The sequence below is a fragment of the Acomys minous genome, assembly GCF_964271855.1.
Source record: "Acomys minous genome assembly, chromosome: 19".
Taxonomy (NCBI): Eukaryota; Metazoa; Chordata; class Mammalia; order Rodentia; family Muridae; genus Acomys; species Acomys minous.
Genome location: NC_140499.1, coordinates 31,632,632 through 31,654,147, shown reverse-complemented (window position 1 = coordinate 31,654,147; position 21,516 = coordinate 31,632,632). Strand labels below are relative to the sequence as shown.

Genomic DNA, 21,516 nt, shown 5'->3' with positions numbered 1-21,516 from the left:
GTCATCTAAGGCTTACTGTTCAATGCATAAAACTTTCAGATTCACAGACTGTGTCAAGTAGTCTCGTGGTACTAGGAGGAAGGCAAGTTCACTCCCCATTATTACATTATGAGAAAAAGGAAACTCAGGGCAAGTCATTTAAATTTTTCTTAAAAGCAACCATGCATAATGGTTTACTATCATCCCAGTAGTTAAGTGTGTGAGGCTGAAAGGTGCCTGAGTCTCCAAAATTTAAAGTACACCAGCTAAACGGAAAAGCCCATGATATTACTGTTTCTGATTATCTATTCCAGTCAACATTGATTTTATTTACTGCAACACTGTAGTTTATAAATCATTAAGCTGCTTCAACACAGAACTTTTTCCATTTTTATTTTTAACTATTCTGAAGCCCTTGAGATTTCACATGAATTTTATAATAGACTCTGTTTCTTACACAAGCCATCGTTGTGGGTTTTTCTTGGATGGGAGTTGTCATAGTACTGACAAATACTACCCAAAGATCACCTGGGTAGTACTGACACCCTTACATCAGCTCCTCATGGACTCATGAACATTTCATTTTAGCAATGTTTTTAAGTCTGCATAACACAAAACTTACCATACTGCTTAAGGCTATTATAACTGCAGCTGTGTTTGGTTTCTTTTGCAAACGGTTCAGTGTTAATGCATAGAAAGATTGATGATCTGTGGTGGTGTTAATTTTGTGTCCTGCAAGTTGACTAAGTCCATTCATTACTTCTAAGTGGTATTCTACACAGGTATCCTATGAGAAGAGAGATGGATTTTATTTCTTCCTGTCCAATGTATGTGTAATCTTTATCTTGCTCAGACACCTTGATGCACTCTTCGTAGTATATACCAAACAGAATGAGGTCACTCTAATGTACTAGAATACACAGAAAAAGCACTACTCATCGCTGCCCCCACTGCTTGGGAATGTGTCTCTGGGCATTTTGTGAGGCCTTAAGTCTGTTGAGATAGTTTCCTTTATTATATATTAAACTTTCTTCTGAGCATTTTTCTAATGAAAGAGTAACAAAATTTATCAAATATTTTTCTATATTAATTGAGAGGTATACAGGATTGAAGTGATCAATTTTTGTGTGCAGAATTTAAGGTTCCCTCTTGATCTTTCCCGTCTAATTTAGGTACTATTTCTCTGGTCGAAGGGCAAACATTTCCATCATCTAAAGCGTCTGAGGCTGTGTTTCTCAGATTTCCTGCTAGTGTCCTTATGTACTTAATGCAGAGAGGATCTAATTACCCTCTGTTTCCTCAGATGCTTCTTTCTACTGCATTATCTGTCACTGTCACATACTGTGTCCACATGCTTGTGGGGTGCTATTACAATAGTTACTGTGATGCAGGGATCTATGTTTTAATTCTAATATGAGTTTCAGTTTCATAATTATCTTAGTCACTTTCACTTCTTTATTCAGCTACAACATTTAAAATATGGCCTGTTAAATTCTATGACAATAATTTTAAATGTTTAAATAAAACCTTTCTAAAATGAGTAGTTTAACATTAACTGAAATAATTTCTTGATACGTTTCCCTTCCAGAAATATGATCTACTTCACCATTAATTAGGATGTAAATGTTACTAAAAGCTTATTTTATGCCTTACACCAAAGAGAATATAAAAAATACTTCACTGTGAGATAAGGGTAGAGTTCAGTGGTAGAGTGGGCGTATCCCAGACCTCAAAGAAGTCACAGCACCAGAAAGATCATTTTTCATTGTAAATTTTAATGCAACTTTATCAAAATAGGTCGATATTCATGTATGAAGCAAATAATTTCATAACCACTGTATAAAGAACTGACATTTGTCAAGCACCCTAAAGATCCTCATGTATACTGCCTTACTTAAAACCCTCCCCATCTTTATACTAAACCACTATCCTTTTATGATAATTATCTTCCTTCTTTTTATAGCTTAACAACTTAAATTATATAGTTACATATAAAAGTAACCTAGTTTTACTAATTATTTTTGACGTGTTTTAAATCTCAAATGACAGACTCCACCTCTTTTTTCCCCCATGCAGTTTATTTTGAGAAAACAGAGTCATTTGGACCTCGGGAAATCTCGGATGCCTGAACTTCCGTGGTGTAACTCAACATTTTGGTTATGCAGGGATTCATGCTATCTATCCGTTCACTCATAGTTTGAGATAGTTTGCCCATCTGACTGTCAGCTTGTTTCTCCTTCTTTGTGAAATTGAAAGTCTTGCTTAGCTCTACTAATTCTTTTGAGAATGTCAAACACGATTCTAAGGTCTTATCACCGCATAATTTATGAGGTGATACACTTCATAAAGTGAACAATAACCCCACCTGACACAGTCTTCCATTATGACACACAGAGTGAGTACTGAGTGTTTCTCTTTGCTAGTTTTCAGAACAAAGACTTAGTTTATACTCTCTACACATCTATATTTGAGTTTTCCTGAGCACTACTGTAAATTCTTCAGGGAGGGACAATGGGAAGACTATTTGCTAATTTCTTTCATGTTAACTTTTTGTAGTTCCAATAGACAAAGCAAGTTTATCTTTTACTCTTTTCCTGGAGGAAAAAAACGGTGTTGAAAAGTATCATGACAATCTGACTCTCTCCCTCTTGTCAATTGTTCTGTATTTTATGCATATCCAAATTACTTTTCTTCTAATTTCATAAGTTTCCTTGAAATATGCATAGATATTGTTAGCCAGGTGTGGTGGCCCACACCTTTAATCCCAGCACTCAGGAGGCTGAGGCAGGTGAGTTAGAGGCCAGCTTGGTCTACAAAGTGAGTCAGGTTATCCAGGGCTGTTACAAAGAGAAAGCGTGTCTTGAAAAAAAATGTTTATCTGGGTTTAATTTTTACAGGGCTTCAATATGTCTTTTAAAGATATATTTTCCAATCTATTAAATTCCATGACAATTTAAGTTGTTGATTCTAATGGATTTTGTTTTCCCTATACAAAGTATTTATTTTTAATAATTTAGATATTCTAAATGTGTCTGTTCCTTCTCATCTTTTCTGGTATTTTTAGTCATTATTTGGTCTTTATATTATTCCTTCCCTGTTTTGCATTTTATGGCCTGATTTATGGATTTTATTATTTCTTCTAACTCCATCTCAAAAATTATTTTCTTCTTTGTTCATAATTCATCTCTAATTTCTTTCTACAAAGTTATAATTGCTAAATTCTGATTTAAATAGCTCTTTCATCTTCTTCAACCTTTTCTAAATTCTTTTGGCTCATTCAAACAAACATGTTTCTGATGTGGTGATTTTTCTTTTCATTCTCATCATTTTTATTATAATACAAAACATTAATATAATTTATCTTTATATGATATAGGTTTTAATTTTCAGATAATTTTTTACACAACCTTTGACCTCTATCTTCAACTTTTCAGGTGTTGCCTTGCTCTTTTATTGTTAGTGCAGTATGGATCTTCTGTGCCCTGCAAATGCCCATAGGTTTAACACCGTGTCACAAGCCTTTGGCATTATAGAGAACTGATGAAATCTTTAGTTTCTGGTATCTAGTGAAAGGAATTTGACCCTGGGGGACATGCCTTTCGATAGGCTATGGTACCACTGCCCTACATATCTTTATCTTAGCTTCCCCTTCTTCCCCATGAGGTAAGAATCGTCTCTGCATATAATTCCTACTGTCCTGTGTTTCATGCCACAAAGGCAATATAGCTAAATGACTGCACAAGAAAATTGTTAAAACCATGAGCAACACACAGCAACAATCAAAACAACAATAACCTGTACTTCCTTTAACTAAAGTTGCTTAAACATAGGTTATCTGTCACAGTAGCACAAAACTACTATGCATGTAGATGTTTTAAAATGTGGTACTTTCTTAACTGGCTGCCTGTCTTTAACAGCTTTATTTGGATTTCCTTCTTTATTATGTTTGCTCTTCCCCTGCTCAGTGTAGATTCTATTCACAGAAGTTTCTCCTCAGTGTGGATCCCTGTTCTGCCAAGGAACTGTGGTTAATTTCCTATGGGGTCTGGATAGTTTTAGCCGTATCTGACCTTACCACAGCATCCTTGGAGTCATTTATTGTAATGGACACACATGCTCTCCTTTTAATTGATATTTTCAAGTTGATCTTCTGGATTTTCCACCGAGGATCTGCAGACTCACACCCTTAACGGCTCACGTGATTCCTGCGGCCTACTCCAGACACTACTACACATCCCGTTCTGAAGCTGACTGGATGACACCCAGAACCCCATACGGGCCCAACAGGAACACCTGTCAGCCAGTCCACTTGTTGTTATAGCTATTATTTTATATTCTACAGGTAGTTTTATTAGTAATATTAAAAACACAGTTTGTTCCCAATTGCAACCTACTTGAAGTTGTTATTTCCATTATGGCAAATTAAAATGCTAATTTTAACACATTTTAGCACTGGGGAGCTAGTGCTCAATGGTTGAAGTGCTAGGTCTGAAAGCAATAGGATTGGAGTTCTGATCCCAAGAACCCACAAAATGCTGGGTTGGCATGGCAGCCAGTGCTCAGTAGACAGAGACAGCAGGTTACACGGAGCAAATTGGCTAGAGAGACAACAGGGATGGTGACTCTAAGACTGACTGAGAGGCTTGCCTCAGTGAGCAAGGTGGTGGAACAATGGCGGATGAATCCCAATATCAATTTCTCCATCACATCTATAACTTCTTCTACCATGCCCGAGGGGGAAAAGAACAAAATATCAATTTTAAGATACAGTTTTCTATAAGATAAAAATAGAAACAGAAACAATGTTTTCTCCCTTTGGCCATATAGTGCTTTTGGTGCCTTGTACCTTCCTAACAAGGTTCCTCCCTCTAACAACAGTCCAGTGACACTCTTTTGGAGGAGGTAAAAACTTCATGACATCACATCTTTAAGAATGCTACTGACTTAATTCAAATTAGACTTTCTATATTACTGTATTTCTTTCAAAATGTTTCAATTTATGTGCAGCTCTTTAAAAAGGCCAGCTCTGTGTATGTTACAACCTTAGTTATCCTACCCTTCTCCAACTCTAGTTGATTTTAGTAGAAACAAAACTAAGCCAAAAAGAACAAAATCACAGTCTGAGCTGAGCCATTCAGATTCCCTCTTATGACTTCAGGCAAATGAAGAAAGACACTCTGACTAAAAGAAAACTTAGATTTAGAGATATGATAGGCCCCATTTTGATGACTATGCCACAGAAACTAGTTTAGTGAGAAGCCAGAGAGATGGAGAAACCAGAGACTATGAAGTTGTTTTGAGTTAGAAGGAATAGTCTTCATTACTGACTTTCCTGTCCTATTTCTAGGCTACCTAAAGTGAGACTACATTCCCTCCTGTCCCTGGAAACTATGGCGTTTCATCTAAATCCTCATAGCAATTATATTATCTCGAATACTTCTTTTCAAGTTCTCAAGTGAACACAAATAATGCTAAAAAGTTATGAACAGTGGTTTCTCACAATTATATTGTATCAGAGCAGCACAAGGCATTGAGATGAACACTGCAAAGGCTGTACACACACACACACACACACACACACACACACACACACACACTTTAAACATCTGTCCTCTTCTCCCTTCCCCTCCCCTCTTCGCCCTCTCTTACCCCTCTAACTCTCTTTCCCTTCCTCTCTCTCCATGCCCCCTCTTTCTCTCTTCCCAACTCTTGGGTGATATCCTGGTTCTGTATTACTTATAAAGCCTCCAAAATAAAAATGTTCAAAACATTCTGACAATCAGCATGTAATTCACAACAGAGCCTACATCTTTAGATCTAAGTACTAAACTATTTCTTCTCTCTTTCTCTCTCAAATTTTTATTTCTATTCATCATTTACTTACTGTATATATGTGTTTCTGATGTGTGTGTGTGTGTGTGTGTGTGTGTGTGTGTGTGTGTGTGCGCGCGCACGCATAAGTCTGAGGATACTGTAGGGAGTCTTCCTTGGTTATTCTCCACTTTGGAAACATTTTACTGTTTTAGTAATAGCCACTGCTAGGCTAGCAATCAACAATAATGTGGATATTATTATAATTTAAACCATATGTTGACTTAAGTTTTCATTTTGAAACTGGATCCTCTAAGGTCATTTATTTCTAACTATTAGGTATAGGTGGGTTTATTAGGAATTGGATTTGCTAAATGGCTCTCACTAAGGGGTAGGGTAGGCCACGGGGAGACAAGGGAAAATGTCCCCAAGGACTAGAGCCCAAGTTGTCACTGGAGCTAGAACAGTTCCATAGACTTGTGGGAGCTGAAGACAGATAGTAGAGGATAGACAGTAAGTGAGAGACCTTTTTCAGGGATGCAGCGTCTCAACTGAGCCAGAGCTCAACCATACGGCCAGTCTAGCTCGCCAGCTTGCTCTGGGAACTCCTGCCTCTGCCTCCCAGCACTGCATTCACAAGCAGGATGTCACACTCACGTGATACTTATACAGGGTTTGGGGATGCAAATTCTGTTCCTTATGCTTGTGTGGGCACACTGAGCCATCTCTCTAGCTCCTCAGATATTTGAAAAGAGCTTTCTGGTTTCCTTGGCATGAAGTTTTCATTGCGGCAGCAAGCCAAACAGATCTAACTCTTTTTGGTGGTGGTGGGGGTTCTCTGTATAGCCTTGGCTGTCCTCGACTCGCTCTGTAGACCAGGTTGGCCTCGAACTCACAGCAATCTACCTGCCTCTGCCTCCCAAGTGCTGGGAATGAAGGCATGTGGCACCACACCCAGCCTAGATCTAACATTTTTGATTCTTCAATTTTCTTCTGTCATCTTTGCTGTGGATTTTGTACTTAGATCCATACCTACTCTAAGTGACTTTTACCCAGTAGTTCGTGAAAATTTTGAATATTTTTAAAAGAACCTAACTACAGTTTTGAATAACTACAGTTTTGTTTACCAAAAGCAAAATAAAAATAACATTAGTGCTTGCTCTGGAATCACTTAGTAAATGAAGGAAAACCTGCTGAATAACAGTGATAGATATGAAAATGAATATTGCTTTAGCTTGCATGTAAAGAACAAACGTAAGTGAGAGTAGAGGTGATTGATTGCTATAGAGAAAAACTGAGCAACTACATGTATAGGAAGCAAACAAAAACATTCAACCAAAATACAATTCAAATATATTTTATTATTCAGACATTAAAAGAAATTTTCTTCTCTTAAAACATGAAATTGACTTCAGCTACATAAATCCAAGCTTGCTTCTGTCAGACATACATATATGACAAAGTCACAAGATTTACTCATAGTAAGCAATATTTCAAACAGAAACAGTTAATGGCTAATGAGATGAGGTGCTGACTGTGTAATCTCCCTGGCTTCTTCACGACAGTCTGACAATTTTCTTTCTCAGGATAAAGGAATAGCAAATTATGACAGAGGGAAATGGAAAGATGAAAGTGTGAGTAAGAGTATGGCAGATGGAGATGAGTACAGGGCTACAGCACTCACCTGTCAGACCCAGGAGTCTGGGTCTGATCTCCCAAATGAAAAGCAAGCAAGAACAGGAAACAACATGCACTTCTATTGGGTAGAGAACAATATAGAATGAAGTAGAAAACTCATGGGTATGGACAGCAGATCAACACTGGGAACTCTTATCAGGGAACACAGAATTTTTCCAGTTTCCTCCTATTTTCCAACTTTACCTCTATCAAAAATTTTCAGTAGTAAAAAAGAAGTGTTGTTTCATGTAGAAGGGGGAGAAACACTGGATATTATGTAGTAACATGATGTGCGACAATGGCAACACAAGTATTAAGATACTTTTCATTCATAAATGAAAACAATTCTATTAATAGAATATAAAGTCCCACAGAAGCACTGAAGAGAGTGCCTTAATGTTGCTTACAGACTCTGTCATAGGGCCAAAGGATGAGTACAACCTTGAGGAGATGCAAGGAAAGGAAGAGGATTCTATGAAAATTGAAGAGAGCTTTATGTAAAAGGAAGAGAGGCCTGTATAAAGGAAGAGAACCATATGCAAAAGGAAAACAATTCTACACACAACAAAGAAAATAAAAACAGAGCTCTATGATGTACGGCTTGCTTCCATGCTTACCAGCTGCCTACAGCAAGATGAAGGAGACTAGATGAATGTGGAATGTAACAACCAAATTCTGGCAGATATTAGCTTCATTCTGTCATAGAACAGTAATTACTAGCTACCCGGATTGGATAGGCCATTTGCAGGATCATCGATTAAGGTTATCAACATTTCATATTCCCAAGTAATGACACTTAAACAACAAAATTCACAATTTAAAGATCTACCCTTTGCTACCAATCTGTTGTAAAGAAATACAATTTTTATTAGCAAGGAAGGGCATGATTATTATATATAATTTTAAGGACTGTACATTTATAATTTTGATTACAGAGAAACTACAGGATGACACTATATTCAATTAGAAGAAAAATGACTGCCTAATTTCTAGCCTTTGGCAGTATTTCAGCTCTAGAATGCTCACTCTATACGAGAATACATTACATCACTGACATCAACAGAGGCCTACTGTTCACAGTGCTCCAATTCAATTAAGAATAGTTGAGGGATATTTAAGAGTTCACCAAGCCATTTCTCTTGTCTCTCTTCTATTCATGAAAAAGGTGTTTAAAAAAAGCCAGGTGTCTGGCCATGGAAAATTCTGAAAAGAATGCTATACAAGGGAGTATTCTTATCTTACAGTAGTTAAAATATTAACTGAGACTAATTCTTTAGAGCCTCAAATTGTCAAGGATTTTCATTAAAGACACAACAATATGGGCCTTTAAAAAATCCCAAACTCATTTTAATAATGACAGTTTCAAAAAGAATCATAGAAGGGAAAAGATCCCAGAAAGCATACCAGTGCTCAGTTCTTAAGTTTACAGAAGTTACACTGGGTGAAAGGTTAGGCATCTAGGCAACTGTACAAATACATATTATGATTAGGAAGAAGTTTGAATCTTCAGATATCTGCCTATGTGTATTTGTTAGTCTGGTGCTGTTCTTTCAGCCTATCAAACTTATCCCCTATTTTGATGATTGGCAATAGTCCATTTACAGATATACTACATAGCAGCTATTTTTGAAGATGAACTGCCTGGCATGTCCAAGACCCATCTTTAGAGAGTTCCGTTCACCAATATACTCATAAACCCTTTGATCAACAATGGGTCTTGTCTACAATATATGCAAGGGCAGTGGTGGCACAGAGCACAGAGCTTGTCAGAGTAACCAATCAATATCTGATTTGATTTAAGGCCTACTCCATGAACTGGAACCCCATACGTGAGCCTTGTAACTTATAATTTTCTAGTTTTATATATTCTTTGGATTGTTGGTATCTTATGTAAAATGTATGACCTCATTTTAGCAACAACATAGGGCTCATCACATCACAGCACTGTATTACTAACTTTACTCCTTTATCTATCTTCAATCAACATTTCTGATTTCTATAAACTTTGGGAAAAAGTACATATGAACAGAGAAAAAACTCATCATTTTTACAAAGTATGAGAAAACATTTACATATGTTTCAATTAATATTTATTGAATTTTTAAAGCAAAATTATCAGGTTACAAAAAATATGAAAGTATAAATTACCAGCTTTCTTGGTCCTCAGGAGAATTTACTCCAATGAAGTCAAAAGAATTAAGGAAGTAAGAAAGAATCTATCAACATGTAACTCTATTCTTAGATACCATAACATTCCCACCATCTTAACAGATTTTCAAACAGCTCAATACAGTATTTGCAGTATTGTTTGAAGACTAGGCTTCAAATCAGTATTTCCGGAAAGTATTACTTCTTATCAAATTACTGTAAATATCAACTATTTAACAATTTAAAGAACAAGTACATCTTTTTTTCAAAATTTTACATTATTAGTGGTATTATTAACAAAACAATTGAATAATGTTGTAAGAAAATCTATCTGAGAGAAAAGGTTACTGAAGTTCTGAAAGTGAGTTTGGGACATCTGAGATATCTGCTTAGTGACTGCTAATATCTGATGGTGTATCTGACTCAAATTCTTTCTGGAATTCCTAAGACAGGATTGAGCTGTCATGGGAAGTAACAGAAGCAAGAGACACGAACCTCAAAATTCTGTGAGGATGAGAGAGAGGCTCTAGCAGAGGCAGGAGTAAGCCTAGGAACACCACTGCTCCTGCTCTCACCAGAAGGGTATGTGGTCATCCAGCCATTTGGCTCACTGTGCTCTACCTTGTATATGCTCTAAATTATTCATTCTGTCAACTAGACTATTAGCTGCTCGAGGGAAGCATCTGCTCCTTCTGTCACAGTGCTAAGGACAGATGCATCAGTGTGTCCATGAGACACATATTACGCAGTGGATCACACAATGCACTTAGACAAGCACTATCTGTGGGCAAGGTGAAGTTTTCAAGTTTGTAAGAGCATGAATTTGATTAAGGAGGGACGGGCAGCTTTGAGTTAGTCAGATGCTCAGAGTCCTGATCCCTGGACCATTTCTTACTTCACTTTGTGGGTGGAGGTAATGGCAACAATGGTGACCTTCCCACTCTTCTTACCGCTGTCAGAGCTGACCAGTCAAGCAGGGTGAAGACAAAGGTGTTTCACTTCTCTCTGGGTCTTACTAATCCATGTTCCACCAGTCAAAAGACACTGATATTTTTTCCTGTTCTCTTAAGCTATCACCTTGTTTGGAAATTTTATATGTATTATGCTATTTAATTCTCATCAAAATAATCCATCTTATAGTAACTCAGCAATTCCCAAAGGCCATAGAGTAAATAGTAAAAATAAATAGGAGACCAATTTAGTGGGTTGCACGGCTAATGTCAACTATCATCATTTTGCCTCATACAAAAACTGTGCAAGAAGCAGAGCAAGAATGCCAGAACAAACCCAGGGAAATGCCCTTGCTTCTCCAGGAAGCTGGAAGTGGAAGCCACCAGTATTAAATCCAGGGGCCAATAAAAGGGTGTGAAAGAGCCCCTTTTACTTATAGGGCCATCCTGACGCTGATCTTCCCATTGTAAAGCTCAGAAACATTCATAAACTGAAACTATCAAATGAAATAAGGCTTCATTTGGCTCCTCTGCTACTACAGGTGTACTAATTAAATCTTCACCATTCATTATTTAAGCTGCTGTTGAGGAGACGACAATTTCATCAAGTGCCCATTCAGTATTTCTCAATGTTTTTACTGACTTCCTGGGTAAAGCTTTTTATACTAAACATCCTATGGTTAAGAAAAATCATGGCTCTCAGAACAGCAGGGAATGTTAAGAAACCAATGTTTAATAAATGCTGGCCCAGTGAAAAGATGTACATTGTCGCTAATAAGACTGGATTGAAGAGCCACCGCTGCCCATTCTAAGACATTTCAAAGTTTCTCCTTTGGATCTCTCATTAATAATGACTTTGCAAAGTAGCATTTTAAAATGAGTGAAGAGAAGGCACACACACAAAGTCTCATAAGAATCTACAGCTATGGTTATCTTAAACTTCTTTTGGAAATATGTCTTTTAAAATGCACAAGATATGCCATGATTAATAGGTACATTGCATGAAAGTAAAATATGTAGAATATATATAGAAATCATACCTTCTATCAATAGCTCTTGTCCATGACTGCCCAGAAGTGTACGAGATAGGAATGGGGCAAAGTCTACAAAAATTTCACGAAGAAGAGGAGCAACTTTTTCTAAAGCTCTTTCAAGTTTTGCAGTGATGCTGTTGAAATTAAGACATAAAGACTAGTAAATATAATTCAATATAAATGTTAATATAAACTTTAGTTCTAAATTAAAATATTCATAAGTCACAGTAAAAGCCCAGTCCTAGCCCATGGGAAACAGGAAGCTTCATATGGGAGAGACATAGTTTTTGCACAGGCAGGTGTCTACTCTGCAGACTGTAGCTGAATAAGAACAGCTACACTATGAAAAGGAATCTGAGTTCTGCACCCAAAGGGGCCAAAGACTCTGCCATAGATCTAGGAATGACAGGAAAAAATGAATTCTTCTATAGCTCTGCACGTCATTGATGACAATGGCTTCGAGGCCTACTGTGTGGTCACTATACCAGTTACAAAGGACTTACACTCCTGTACTGAAAAAGCATTTTCTGAAAAGTTAGACAACAACGTAAGCAACTAGAAGACAGGTGATTTGCTTTGTCAGAGTAACAGTTTTCACTTCCTAAGACCATTTATTATTTCAATCCCTGAGATAGTATTTATATTGCTCAGCATTGCATTTTTAAGTAGCTGCCTTGCAGGTACATGTTGTAAGAAAAAGAAGAAATGGGAGAGGAAGCTATTGTAACATTAGGCAGGATAATATTTTGCCGATAGAGCTATTTCTTGTAGAAGTAAGTGTTCAGAAAGACTGCTTAAACAGGGATCCTGGCTCTCCCATGGCCTAAGCCACGCCTAAGCTATGCCTGCCTGAAGAATGATGATCCTAACACCTGCCCACAGAGGATCAACCAGCTCAACCACAAACTCTGAGCAGAAAAGCACCCACTACACAGCGAGAGGTCCATAGTGTTAGTTTTGTAAGTGATATTTTGAATAAACCCCACCTGTATGTATTCTTGTGAAATATGGCTCGGATACATAAAATAAAACACATCAGTATAACGTTTGATGAGTACATTGGATGCACAGATATGGAGTGAAGAGTTAACATGATGCATCTATTTCAGAGAGGTCCTCCCGCTGTGGGGTGAGGCAGAATCACCGCAGAGCCTGTCGACACAGACTGCTTAGCCACTCTGATTGAGCATATAGAGCTGTAACATGAGGTGTACATGCAGGTCTCAGGTGATGCTGATGCTGACCCTGGACCACACTGATACTGACTGTTCTAGAGAGAAATTGATGGCAAGGAAGGGTTACCCCAACAGCTAAGGAGTTAAGAGTACTCCAAGCCACAGAATTCTCATCATCATTGTAGATTTTCCTTGACTTTTTATTACTACTAATAGAGCCCATTTTATTTTGCATCTATTTCACCAAATATTTTCATCTGAAGAATCATTTCTTATAGCTTCCCAACTAGGGTAGTTCCATCTAATATAGAAACATAAGTAGGAATTACAATTGCAGAAATGAGACAGCTCAAGATAATAATTATTAATATTTTATAAAGCTGATTCCTGAAAGAAGCACAGATATTTAGTTATATTTAAGATTGACCAAAGTGAGCACACAGAAATGGAAAATTCAAGATTTTGAAGTCCAACACCAAATCACATTTCCAGATTTCCTTATCATATCACAAAATATTCTAAGTGAAAAAATTTTAGTATCCCTTTCTATATTGAAGAAACCGAAAAGTTACTATTGATGCTGATATTTATAGAATACCCCAAGTGTGTTCTCAAAGGAGGGTAAATATGTGTTCATCCATATATAATTATCAAAATAAGTGGAAGAGACATAAAATTCAACTTTAGAGCCCCTTTATTGCCTGGAAATAAAGACTGAACCCCCGCCCCCATAAAAAGGCACATATTGCTGGGCCTGCACTGTTCTTATAATGTTTCCTTTTCTTCTTGGAGAAACTATAGAGAATCCATGGTGTGGACAAGAAAACTATCTGTTAACATGTAAGAGAAAAGTGATATCTAGGGCAACTCCATGGCGTTCAGTCTCAGAAACAGTGTCTCTCAAAGACGAAGTAAAGGGAACTGCTGGGCATGGGGAGGCACATCTGAACCCTAGGGGGCATGGGAAAAGAAGATGGCAACATCTACGTCAGACTGAGGTACAGCACTAAGACCACAAACAAACAAAATATAACAAACAGAAAAAAAAAAGGATACTTCTAAGCAAATTACAGCACACTTTATTTACTTTGGGGGGAATATTAGTCATGTTTCACTTTTCCTCATTTACAAAAACCATTCATTTGTTGCAGAGAATACAAAACGGCACTGACTACAGAACTGGCCCCACAGTCTTTCACTGACACTCTGGTAACTCCTTAATGCTTAAGAAAGCTCTCGCCCTGAAACAGAAGCTACGGCTGGGCTGGAGCCAAGGCTCTTTGAGCCTCTGACTTTACCCCCCTACTTCACCCTTTACTCAACTCACACTACTGATGCGCACGAGACTAGATCAGCAACTCCTTTGAACTTGGCTATTTTCCTGGATAGTAAGCATAAACTCTTAAGAAAGAACATTATGGAAAATAATGTTCATAAATGAAAGAATTTATCAACTATTTTAACAAAATTACTAAAGAGAGGAAAATAAAACCTTTAAATGAGGTAATGATGCTTTACACGAGTCTACAGATGTAATATCTAATAATAAAACAATGTGACTTAAAGTACAAGGACTTAATATTGTTTTTCTTTAAACTCATAATTAGGTTCTTACTTCCTTACTTTTGTTTGTTTGTGTGTTTAAAGACAGGGCCTCACCATGTATCTCTGGCTGTTCTGAACTCGCTATGTAGACCAGACTGGCCTGACCTCACAGACATCTGCCTGCCTCTATCTTCCAAGTGCTGGGCTCACAGTGTGCCACTACTCACAGCTAGTATTTTATTATGTGTGTATTTTAAAATGACTCAGTAAACTCTATAAATTTTATATAACTAAAACATAATCAAGCCACGGGAGAAAACAGTGTCTAAAATCCTGTGACTACAGTAATTTTCAAGTGTTTCCAAAGATTTGACCTCAAGCTACATCCAGCTTGTAAGAAGCACGTCAGTAGAATGCGGAGGATTAATAAACAAAGCGCACACTCCCTACGTGCTGTTTTCTATTCCTAGAAAACTTGTGGTTACAACATATTTTGGACATTATATGCATTATTAACTTTCTTTTAATAAACTCCATTATTATAATTATGCTAACTTCACAAAATTATAATCTTGATGTACTCTCAATGTCAAATTCTTTTGTAATATCTTAGTTTCTTAGTATAAACCTCTTAAAAGTATTCATTTGTTAAATCAAAAAGGAATGGGCGATTATAACAACAAAATGTAAAACTAAAGTAAGCAATTCTACTACATAAAGTAATGCACCTAGGAGATACAGCAGATAGAAAATAATTCAATTAGGGAATTCTGTAGTACAACCACTTTACCAATTAAATGTTCCTATATGAATTAGGAAATGTAGGCAAAGGTAAATAAAATGGTTTGTTTAAGCAAATGCAAAGAAAAAAAAAGAGAGTATTGTGGTAGAAAAGCCGTACAAGTTGTTTAATCAACTTCATGTTATGACTAGCTACTGACAAGGATTGGCTTTAAACATTTTATCAGGCTTTCATTCAATTACTGCTACGAAACATGAGTAAGCATACTAGAGATCTGATGGGTAAACAGATGAGAAATTTCAGAATCATTAACATATAGTTGAACAATTTTAACCTGTAGGTTTCTAGGGTTGCTGCCACTAAGCAAAACATCATGCTGGTAAAAGAAACGTGTGCTTATTTTATTTTTCCACGATCTTATAAAATATAAAGCTAACATTTCTCCCACTTCCTCCTAAACAGAATAATATATATTTTAATAGCACAATGTAGACATTAAGAAAATAGGTAGAATTACACAAGATTAGGAAATTGAGGTTGAACAGAATTTTTCTATATAAGAAGTTTATTACTTTATAATGTAAACTAATTTCGAAGTAAACAGTTTTCATGTTTTAAGAAACATAATGCTTTTAGGGTGTTTTTAAATTGTTATAAAAGCTTTTTGAGTGCATTTTTTGGAGTTTTTATTTGGATGTTTTGTAGCTAGAAGGAAATAAATGAACATGTTAATGCAGGAATTCCTCTTTTCAAGGCAACTAGTGGAGCAAAATGTCACCACGCTTCCCTATAGTGAGACAAAAAGATAAAGTCAAGAAAATAAACCCTTAACTTAGACTCAAGCCCAGTGACCTACAGGGCCAGGATAGTTGTGCTTTAAATCATGGATCTAGCAATAGCTTCCTTAGAAATAGTTATCTGTAGACAATGCTGCATGGGAGCTGTTTCAGTGACCGTTCTGCCAGCAGAGTCGAGCCGGGCTGTGAAGCCCACAGTGAGCTACACTCAAAACTGCCCAGTGAAAAGGTGAAGTGATGCAGCCTTATGAGGATGTTCCTTCTCTCAAGGCTACCGCAACCCTGGCTCTTTCCCATGCAACATCCTGGATCCTCTCTTGAACTTGTGTCACCTTTCTTTCAGAACAATTCTCACTTCCCAAGCCTTTATAAGTGGCCTTATCCAGAATAGTGCCCTATAAAACAGACATATGCCCTGCTTTGCTTATGAAGCTCCATCCTGAGGTAGTAATTGGTATGTTTTTAAAATAGCATTCAGTTAATATGGTATTTTTAGAAAATATAAGTTGAAAAATAAACAAATAAAACAGATAAGAACTTGAACACTTAAGGTAAAATAAAGGACGTCAACTTACAATTAAGAAACCTTTGACCATGTCCCCTGGAGGGGGAGACCTGGTGGCACTCAGAGGAAGGACAGCAGGTTACCAAGAAGAGACTTGATACCCTATGAACATATACAGGGGGAGGTAATCCCCCTCAGGAACAGTCATAGGGGAGGAGAATAAGGGGTAAATGGGAGGGAGGGAAAAATGGGAGGATGCAAGGGATGGGATAATCATTGAGATGTAACAAGAATAAATTAATAAAGGAGAAAAAAATAAAGTTCATAAATAAAAAAAAATAGAATTAAAAAAAAAAAAAAAAAAGAAACCCAGAGTCACAAACAAAATAACACATGGGAAGCCACACAATGGACAGAATTCTACTTGGACACAAGAGCTTGTAAAGTAGCTGCCATGTAGCTACTAGCCTTGAACCTGAAATCAAAGACAAAAGCTTCTCAACAGGGAGAGGATGCAGGAATATGCTTCACTGATGAAAGCAGAGGAAAGAGAAACACAAAGAGCAATGTGCTGCTGCCATTTGAAATTTCTGCAGTTGAAGTAACAATATTATAATATAGGAAAGCAAACTTCTCAGAGTGGTAAACAAAGTAAGATAGTGAAATTACTTTCAAACTATTTTCTATGAGCCTCACCAATGGGTGGGAAAAGACTGGACAGAATATATGAGATGGGAAAATTTTCCTTTGGTTTTTTTTTGCAAGCTTGGATGTTAAAATAAATGCAGCAAGAAAGTACAAAGCATAGACTGGACCCGCTTCCCCTCTCCTCCAGAGAGCAGTGCCATAGCTTCATGGAAGCTTCAGGAAGGCCAGCAATCTTGTCAATTCAGGACACAAAAGAAAGCCAGTCCAGGAAGAGAAAAACTGTGCCCTTGGGGTGGGATAAGAAAATATCCTGAGACCTAGAATGTCAAGATCCCATCACTTAGAAGTAGTTAGTTCTCTGTTTGCCTGGAAGGGCAGCCCATGACTGAGAATGAGTCTGAACCAGGACAACAGAAGCCCAGGCCTCCTGAACACTGGACACACTAGAAGAACAGCAGTCCATGACTGCAGAAGGGGTTACAGAGTATTGAGTCTCTCTGAAAGACGACACCCATGCATGCAGCCAACAAAGCAAGGATAAGAAGACCGACCATAGTTCACAAAACAGCACCCACACAAGTAACAAGAAAAAACGGAAAGGTTCAGAGCTGCAGTTCATGAAGGTTAACGAAAACATTTGAAACATAAAATTCTGCTGGACTGTAAACTGGGATGACTTGGCCTTTGACTCTAAAAACTTAGCACAAGCAGAAAGAGGCACATTTCAGGCATCGGTGCTATAAAGAGGATGCCATCATATCCACAATTTCATTTTCAGCCAAAATTACGATGCATCCAAAGCAGCAGAAAAAAAGCACAATAGAGATAAACTAATACAATCAGGATCATAAGTAGACCTGAGGCTAAAACTTTCTAGAAATTTAAAGCAGACACTATTAATATCCGTAAGAATTAAGACATGGCAAGGCAGCCAGGAAATGCGAACAAAGGAGTATTACAACGGAAGCACAAATCTCTAAATCTCAAATAATTGTAGAAGTGAAGAATACTGTTAAGAGAGACAATGTAGGGTGCCCCATATTTGACTACATCCCCTTGATGGGGAGACCTGGTGGCACTCAGAGGAAGGATAGCAGGCTACCAAGAAGAGGCTTGATACCCTATGAGCATATACAGGGGGAAGAGGTCCCCCTCAGTCACAGTTGTAGGGGAGGGGAGTAGGGTGAAAGCGGGAGGGAGGGAGGAATGGGAGGATACAAGGGATGGGATAACCATTGAGATGTAATATGAATAAATTATATATATGCATATATATACATATGAGAGACAATATATTTTCAATAGATGAATCAACAGAATCAAGACAGCCAGATGAAGAATCTGTGACCTTAAAGACCTTTGCCCTTCCTGTAGTACTGTTGACAAAGCCAAGATATGAAACTAACCTGACTGTCTCTCAACAGGTTTATGTATAGAGAAGAGGTGGTACATAGGCCATGCCTGGGATACACACTATTCCACCACTACCTGTCATCTGCAACACACATGGATAGGCATGGAAAACAATATGCAACAAGAGATGAATCATGTATAGAAATACAAATACAGCATACATAGAATCTAAACAACCCAATCTTATTGAAATTGTGAGTTGAATATGGATACATAGGCAGGAAGTGGAGAGAAAAAGGGAGGAAGATGGCAGGGTTTGCTCAAGGGACATTGTATTATAAGCAGAAAGGAGTAAATTCTAATGTCACAGTACACAGTATGGTGACTTTAGTTAATAATAATGCACACATACATAAACACATGTTCAATAGCTAAAAGATAGGATTTTAAGTATTTTATCACACAGAAATTCAAGAGCTTTTAGACAGTAAGAAATAATCTTTTATGGAATTACTAACTCCCAGAAGTGCACAACACTAAGTATTAAGTGTCCAAAGATTCCTAGACCACATCCTCTGGAACTGGAACCTATAGATAGGTCAGGTTTCATGTCACAATTATCTTTGCAAGTCAAATTAAGAGTAAGTACAGCAAGACAGGGAAATTACCCTGTAGGTATGCTCAGTTGAAACACATGAACTATAAAAGCTGGACACTTCTGTGTTCCAGGAAACATTGAGAAGGAAGAAGACAGGAAAGAGGGGTCAGAAGAGAAACAGTGGCAAGCACAGTAAGAGAAGCACCTGATACAAACTATGGTTTTGAGTATAGCCAGCCACATGCAAGGGAAAAGGAAAGCATGCTGAGTGCCAAGTAGAGACCTGATGGGCAACATGGGAAGTAATAAGTCCACGAGTCCTTTATGATAAGGTATTGAATTCATTTAAAGCCTCAAATAATCTGAAAGCAGATCCCACTCTCCATAAGAACGTACAGCTATGAGGCCAGTCTGAGTGTGTTACGCTTTCAGCCTGCAGGACCAAGGAAATTAATAAACAGATGTTGTTAGAGAGTACTAAATTTCTGTAAATTTGATGTGACCACAACACAAAACTAAGGAAATGAAAGATACAGCAAAAGAAACACATGATTATCAGTTAAGAACTTTCTACAAAGAATAAGTAACTAAAAGCAAATACCAAAAACATACAAAACATCAAGTGGCGTTTTAATAGTAAATAACCTAAATTTGTCATCAGAAACTATTACGATGCAAATATTAAGATATCTGAGGAAAGGAAAGACTAAGGCTCACTTCACAAAGAACTAAGAATAACATTCTCTTCAGGAAAAAATATGAAAGCCTGAAAACATGAAGTATATTTCAAATCTATTTCCAAAACACCGAGGCCCACAACTTTGTATCTGATCAGAAAATCATTACAAAATCAAAGCAAAACTAGGAGCTTTTCTTTTTCTTTTTCCTTCCTTCCTTCTTTCTTTCCTTCTTTTTTTTACTAGGAGCTTTTCAAGATAACAAATGTTGGGGAAATATTTGCAGCTAGCTTGAACTGTTTGAGGAAGTTCTAGTCAGAGAATGAGTCCTGAGAAAAACCCTAGATTTACATAAATTAAGAATGCTGAACATAATAACTACAAGTAAACTAACTTTCTTGGGCAAAACCAATAACTAAATATTGTTCTTTAAATTTATCTATTTATTTTTATTTTATTTTATTTGCATGCTGGGAATTGAACCCGACAGCAGAATGCATGCTTTCTAAGTGCTATGCCTCTTTGCCATAAGTTAGCTCCATCAAACTATTACAAGTAAGATGCATGAGCAAGATGCATGATGAATTAGCATCAAGGCTTGGAAGAGCATTCAGCTGTAAACCATTATGAGCAAATAATACTGTACAATTAAGCGATTTTAAAACTCCAACATAAAAAATATTTTAATATTTAGAGGTGAAGGAAACAATAAAATCAACAATGGAGAGACAGAGAAAGGTGTAGAAAACTCCATTAACACAAGTACTAGAAGGAAGAAAATTAAAAAAAAAGACTACAAAAGTGATAGTTACCAAATCATTCCTTACATTAAAGATAACTGCCTAGATTTGGTAACTAAAATATAATGACTGTCAAATTGATTTTTTATATAGGATCTATTGATACAATGCATAAGAAGTCCTTGTTTTAAATATGAAGATAATAGACACATTTTTAAAAAGTAAGGAAAAGAATTACCATTTCTGATGACTCTTTATTAAGATAAAGTCATACAAGAAGTTGAATTGACTTAAGATGAGAAGATGAGAGAATTCAAACTATATTAATATGTTATAACTTGAGAATTATAAGAATATTACATCTTTTATGATAAAAGATTCAATGAATGGACATGATAATTTAACTGAAATCAGCGGGTTCTGTCTATTTTTAAAAAAGTAAGCCATTTCTAACAACACTCTTTCAAATGTGGGATGACCAACTAGTTAGATAAAAACAACCTAGATGCCTATCCTTAGTACGATGGCTTTTTATCCTTCAGCTTTGAGAAAATAATGAAAGGGCTGGACAAATACCAAACCAAGCCAGTACTTTGGTGACACACAGAATAGATTCAGGCAGCAGGTATTGGACCATGACTCTGAATCAAAAGAAACCTAAGAAAGTAATTGTGGGGTTTGCACTATTCCTCACCCAAAGACGTGTTCTGAAGTTAGTTGAGTGACTGAGAAATTGGGTAGAAGCTTAATTGATGTTCACAGGTTTGAAGATGGGAATTTACTGATACCCTCTATACAGTAGCAGTGAGCTATAAAAATCGTGGTAATCTTTACTGAATCAAGATCATCTAGTATCAGTAGTATCTCCATTGCTTGTCAGGAAAAACCCTGAATTATTTTTCTGGAAAGATAATTATCATTTTGTACTTTTTTTTTTTTTTGGTTTTGGTTTTGGTTTTTAAACATACTTCTGACATATTTTGGGTTTTTTGTTTTTGTTTTTGTTTTTTCGGGTTTTTTTTCTTTTTTCTTTTTCTTTCTTTCTTTCTTTTCTTTTTTTTTTTCTTCTTTGGTTTTTCTTTTTTTTCTTTCTTTCGAGACAGGGTCTCTCTGTGTAGCCTTGGCCGTCCTGGACTC

At 36.9% G+C, this 21,516-nt stretch overlaps 1 protein-coding gene across 5 annotated transcripts in view; it reads right to left on the bottom strand.

Moving 5' to 3' along the window:
- NBEA (neurobeachin) overlaps positions 1-21,516 on the bottom strand; it is a 545,308-nt gene that overhangs the window by 281,562 nt on the left and 242,230 nt on the right. For all 5 annotated transcript variants that reach the window (XM_084768707.1, XM_084768708.1, XM_084768709.1 and 2 more), the window contains one exon: positions 11,606-11,733. In XM_084768707.1, coding sequence (XP_084624833.1) covers positions 11,606-11,733 — 128 coding nt within the window. The remainder of the gene's footprint in view (positions 1-11,605; positions 11,734-21,516) is intronic.